Source organism: Carcharodon carcharias, chromosome 34, assembly GCF_017639515.1.
Source record: "Carcharodon carcharias isolate sCarCar2 chromosome 34, sCarCar2.pri, whole genome shotgun sequence".
NCBI classification, from domain to species: Eukaryota; Metazoa; Chordata; class Chondrichthyes; order Lamniformes; family Lamnidae; genus Carcharodon; species Carcharodon carcharias.
Genome location: NC_054500.1, coordinates 4,476,899 through 4,482,898, shown reverse-complemented (window position 1 = coordinate 4,482,898; position 6,000 = coordinate 4,476,899). Strand labels below are relative to the sequence as shown.

General features: G+C 42.2%; 1 protein-coding gene across 1 annotated transcript in view; it reads left to right on the top strand.

Annotated features, from left to right (window-relative positions):
• Positions 1 to 1,320: 1,320 nt before the first annotated feature.
• The window catches only part of LOC121272634 (synaptosomal-associated protein 25), a 111,676-nt gene continuing 106,996 nt past the window's right edge, over positions 1,321 to 6,000 (top strand). Inside the window, exons 1-2 of the mRNA XM_041179320.1 lie at positions 1,321 to 1,417; positions 3,445 to 3,621. Coding sequence (XP_041035254.1) covers positions 3,538 to 3,621 — 84 coding nt within the window. The 5' untranslated portion in view covers positions 1,321 to 1,417; positions 3,445 to 3,537. The remainder of the gene's footprint in view (positions 1,418 to 3,444; positions 3,622 to 6,000) is intronic.

Below are 6,000 nucleotides of genomic sequence, written 5' to 3'. Positions count from 1 at the left end.
TCATGTTGCCCCCAGAAGTATATACATGATTCTCTCAATCTCCAATTTGTGCTAATCTCCGTTGAAATGCTACAATTAGCTTCAGAAACAAAGAAAAATGCATTTATATGGCACCTTTCGCAATCTCAGGACATTCCAAAGGAGGCTTGAATCAATAAAGAGACATACGTCAACCAGAGGAGAGTCACATAGGGCTTTAAAAGATGCAGACTGGCCATTCTTACAAAAGCAAGAAGAAAGAACCTGCATTTACATAGTGCCTCAGGACATTTCACAGCCAATTAAGTGAAGTCATTGTTGTAATGTAGAAAACATGGCAGCCAATGTGCACACACCAAGCTCCCACAAACGACAATGAGCTAATCTCATGTGGAGATACTTGTGGGTAAGAGAAGGGGAAAAGTACCAGATGGGATTCCTGCTGTTGTTCTCTGGCCCTAGGTCCTGCCAAACAGTGAGTTCTGCAAATATTGGCTGGAAAGAAGTGTGATTAAATAGCCCCTCCTCCAGTGACACTTGCTGAAAAGTGGGCAAGATATCGAAGAATTTTTAAAATTCTTTGATGGGATGTGGGTGTCACTGGCAAGGCCAGTACTTTTTACCCATCCCTAATTGCCCTGCAAGGCCATTTCAGAGGGCTGTTAAGAATCAACCACATTGCTGTGGACCTGGAGTCACATGTCTGGCCTACAGGATGGCAGATTTCCTTCCCTAAAGGGCATTAGTGAACCAAGGTAGTTTCATGGCCATCATTACTGAGACTAGCTTTCAATTCCAGATTTATTAATTGAATTTAAATTCCACCTGGTGCCATTGTGGGATTTGAACCTGTGTCCCAGATCATTACCCTGGCCCTCCAGATTAATAGTTCCGGTAACACCGCCACTATGTTGCCGTTTCCCCCTCAATCTAACCATCAGTATGAGCCAATAACTTCAGGAGGGGGAGAAAAATAACACTGCATTTTCTGTCAACTCTTTCAAAGCACTGAAACAGGGCCAATGGGCCAAATATGGCCATTTCTGTTCTACATCACAGTATGATATAACAAGGTAGCAAGGATATTCTATTAAACTTCAGCGTAGCCCTAAAGTTATAAAGCCTCTATTCTTGCTGGGGCTTTTGAGTGGTCCCTTTGTAATGTGTTTTCAGACAGCTGGTCAAAGGCTGACGGGGAGCAGACATGTTGTCTCAAATGCCCTCTTTTCTGCTGACATCATTAAGTTCCTTATTTGCCGGTGTCACCATGAATGGAGAGGGCTGCCTCTCGGCCCTGACGCTGCCCTGTGATATCACAGGGGAGGAGTTTCATGATGTCAGTGAAGAGGAGTATCCACACACAATGTCAGCTCCCAGTCTCCATCTAAGCAGCAGTGTGAAGGAATAACACTGAAGGACTGAAGACAACAGTACACCAGTGAGTACAGGACCACCTTATTCTTTGTAATATTATGTTGGGCTGTGCTGCAATTTACTATTATACCCTTCTCCTTTAAGGTGCTTCCCCTAATGCTAGATGTATATCATTTTTATAACTGTAATTGCTCCAGTTCGAGAATGCTGTAGACTGTTTATCTGATTAATTATGCCATTTCAGAGCTTCCTGTTCTTTAGATGCAAGTGACAGTGTCGAGTGAGGTATTTTATTTATGATTCACTGTTTGGTGTTTACACCATGCAGCAAATCTCTGCTTCCAATCCTTAACCTTTCCCACTCCTCCACCTTCTCCCGTGAATGTCCCTTTTGCAGCATTTCACGGTGCACAAATCTGCCCCAAACCACTGCAGAACAGACCTTCTGCACGCTTCTAATGTCATGATGAACCAAAGTGACGGTGCAGGATGGGGGGTGGGGAGAGGGCCTGGTGGTGCAGTGCGTTGATGAGATGGGCCTAGAGGGGGGGGTTGTCTCCTCTCCTGTCACTCAGGGATTCGTCTGCAACAGACGTGGGGGGGGCGGGGTGATGAATTACAAAAGGAAAATGCGGCGAAACAGCCAGCAGGCTCTGCTCTTTTTCATTCGCAATCCCAATGAGTGTTGTTATTTCTTAGCAAATACAAATCAGAGACTGAAAATAAACACGACCTGCCCTCCGTCACTGCCTTTTCTCTGCCACCCTGCACAATTCTCTCTGCGCTTCTGAATCCATCGGGTTACAGTTTCATAAATTCCAGTCTTCCTTTGGGATCTCGTCTAAGCCACCATTTCTCATGTCTGAGTCGAGAACATGAGGCTGGGAGGATATTCAACTGTGGAAGGCAGATTTGCACCCACATTGAAATCCACTCATGTCTGCACGTGCAACAAGGAGTTGCTGAATAATCAGACATAAGAGCCCTGCCTGATAATTCTCCTCAGTGCAAGAGAGCAACTGCTATCACAGCCAAGGTCATGTTTATCTCCACGACAATGAGAAAGAAAAGAACAAAAGACTTGCATTTATATAGTGCCTTTCCTGACACCCCAAACCACTTCATTGTTGCTATATAGGAAACACAGCAACAAATTTGTACACAACAGGATCCCAACAGTGTGATAACAGCCAGGTCATCTTTTTTAGTAATGCTGGTTGAGAGGTAAATATTGATCAGGTTGCCAGGGAAACCCTCCACTGCTCTTCTTCGAAATAGCACAATAGGATCTTTTGCATCTGCCTGAGAGGGCAGACAGGGCTTTGGCTTAATCTCTTACCCAAAAGTGGTGTAGCATTCCCTTGGTACTGCACTGGGGTGTAAGCCTAGATTATGTGCTCAATTCTCTGGAGTGGAACTTGAACCCAGAACCAGCCAGCAGCCAACTAATTGAGCCATGGCTGAGACTTGACAGCAGGCCATTTCTTGCAGGAGCAAGAAATATGCATAAGAGCATTATGGGGCAAGCCTTCCCACACCTGAGATGTATTAAATTAGTGAACAGCATTGAATACTTTAAGCTGTTAAAATGAAAGCAGATATGCCCTCTCAGGGGGATGTAAAGGATCCCATGGCACTATTTTGAAGAAGAGCAGGAGAGTTCTCCTTGGTGTCCTGGCTAATATTTACCCCTCAACTAATGCCACTAGAAATAAGATTATCTGGACATCATCTTATTGCTGTTGTTGGGAGCTTGCTGTGCATAAATTGGCTGTTGCACTTCCTCCATTACAATGGTGACTACACTTCAAAAGTACTTAATTGGTTGTAAAACACATCTTGAGGTTTTGAAAGGCATTATATAAATGCAAGCCTTTCTTGTAGTAGATTGGAGATCAGGAGAATAGAACCTTCTGGTCTATGTGACTTGGAGGTTTTTACCTGATAGGCCACCGGTGAAAACAAAACTTGCAAAATTGAAATCTAGCCATCCCTTTCAGAGTCTCCAGTTCTTGTTACCATTATGAAGCATTGGCTGCCTTGTTCAAGACATGATCAATATCTTAAAAGATTCCCCTTTTTGCTTTTCAGTCTTTCCTCGAAGGTCACTGTCCTGTTGCACCCGTGCGACTCCACTGCATTCGGTTGATTGCCATTATCTAACGATCTACATCAAGAAGCACCATGGAGAACAACCTGGAAAACAACATGGAACCTAAGTCAGAGCAGGATGAGATGCAGCGATGTGCTGACCAGATCACGGATGAGGTGAGTGATATTCCACAAAGCAGGAAAGGTTTTGTAGCAGTATTAGAGCAGCTCTGGACATGTCTCTCAGACTACACAGGAACCTCATAGAATTAAAATGATACAAAAGAAGGAGAATTATGGCCAGTATAATGTTCTTCAGACAATAGAGAACTAAACTGGATACAGAAAGTACAAAGAAGAAATGAAAAACAAGATAAGAGGCAAAACGAATGTATGAGAATTGATTAGCAGCTAACATAAAAGGGATCCCAAAACTCTTTTACAAACATATAAATAGTGAAAGGATTCAATAGAAGGGTGGGGCTGATTAGAGGCTTAAAGGAAATCCTGTGGAAGCAGAAGACATGGTTGAAGCTTTGTCTTTACAGTGAAGAGGATACTAGTAGCTGTAAAGGACAAGATAAAAATAGATAAAAGGGAGATACTTAGATGGGTGTGCAGTGCTCAAAACAGATAAGTCACCCATTAAGAATGGAATGAAAACCATAACCCATGGGATGGGTTACTAAGAAAGGTAAAGGAAACTCCAGAGAATCCTGGCTGAGGTTTTGCAATCCTCCTTGGATATGGAGATGGTGCCAGAAAGAAAGACTTGTATCTATTTAGCACCTTTCATAACTACTGGACGTCCCAAAGCACTTTACAGCTAATGAAATACTTCTGAAATGTAGTCACTGTTGTAATGTAGGAAGCACGGCAAGCCAATCTGCTATTTAGCATGCTCCCACAAACAGCAATGTGATAGTGAGCATATAATCTGTTTCTGTGATATTAGTTGAAGGATAAATATTGGCCAGGACACTGAGGAGAACCCCCCTGCTCTTCTTCAAAATAGCACCATGGGATCTTTCCCATCCCTAAGAGCAGGCAGATAGGACCTCAGTTTAACAACTCATCTGAAAGACAGCACCTTTGACAGTGCAGTACTCTTTCAGCACTGCATTGGAGTGTTAGTCCTGGAGTGGCACTTGAACCCAGAATCTTGTGACTATAAGGTGAGAATCCAACCAACTGAGCCACAGCTGATGCACAAAGATAACCAAAAGCTGCAAACGTTACACTTCTGTTCCTGAACAGGAGCGGGACTAGCCCAGCAACTACGGGCCAGTCATCAAATAGAAAATGCTGGAAAAATTCAGCAGGTCTGGCAGCATCTGTGGAGAGAGAAGCAGAGTTAACTTGCCAGGTCATGGCCATTTGACGGTGCTGAAGAAACCTTTAGAGACAATAATCAGGAACAAAAGAAATTGGGTTAATAAATAAAAGTAAGCCTAGGTCTGTTAAAGGCAAATCATGTTTGACTAACTTGATTGGGCTTTTATGATTAATTAACATAGAGGTTAATACAGTAGATGTTGTGGACTTTCAAAATATGTTTGATAACGTTACGACATGATGGATTTGTTAGCAAAATTAAAGCCCTGGGATGTTGGTAACATGGATGTAATATTGACTAAGGGGCAGAAAACAAAGAATAGTCAATTCCAGGGTTCAACATTCGGACCACTGCTTTTTTTGTTACATATAGACTTGGATGTATAGGGTAACATTTCAAAGTTTGCAGAAGGCATAAACTCAGAAATATTGTTAACAGTGAGGATGACATTAATGGGTAATAGCCTGAATGTTCTTCTTCAGAATCAGTCTGTGATTCTATAGCTCTATATATCTAAAATGGTGACCAGTACAGAACACATAAACATACATCAAGCTCAACCATGATCACAAGAGGGCCTCAGGTTCAAAACTGGGGCAAGTCAAATTTAGATTTATGGTGATCAGAAAAGATTGAATAGGCTATGGCTCTTTTCTCTAGAAAAGAGAAGACTGAGGGGTGACCCATTCAGGTCCGCAACATTATGAAGGTATTGGATAGGGAAGGTATTTCTATTTGTGTGGAAGTCCAAAACCAGAGCCTGTAAATATAAGATAGTCACTAATAAATCCAATAAGGAAGTCAGGAGAAATTTCTTTGCTCAGTGAGTTGTGATAATATGAAGCTTGTTACCACATGGAGTAGTTGAGGTGAATAACATAGATGCACTTAAGGCAAGGTGGGTAAACACGAGAGAGAAAGGAATAGAAGGATGTGCTGGATGGGTGAGGTGAGGTTTGGTGGAATATGGTATATATGAAACATATACACCAGCATGGACCAGTTGGGTCAAATGGCCTGTTTCTGTGCTGTAAACTACATATATAATTCAATGTAATGATTTATATTATTATAGAACAATCAAAGAAAGGAATGAGCCTCTGGGTGGGGTAGTGGTAGAATAATTTACTGACTATAGAATATTGTGATTGGGGAGTTTATGTGGTTTATGGATGGATGATCTGAAATGAGTGTGATCTGTTCCTACTTGTAATGTGGGA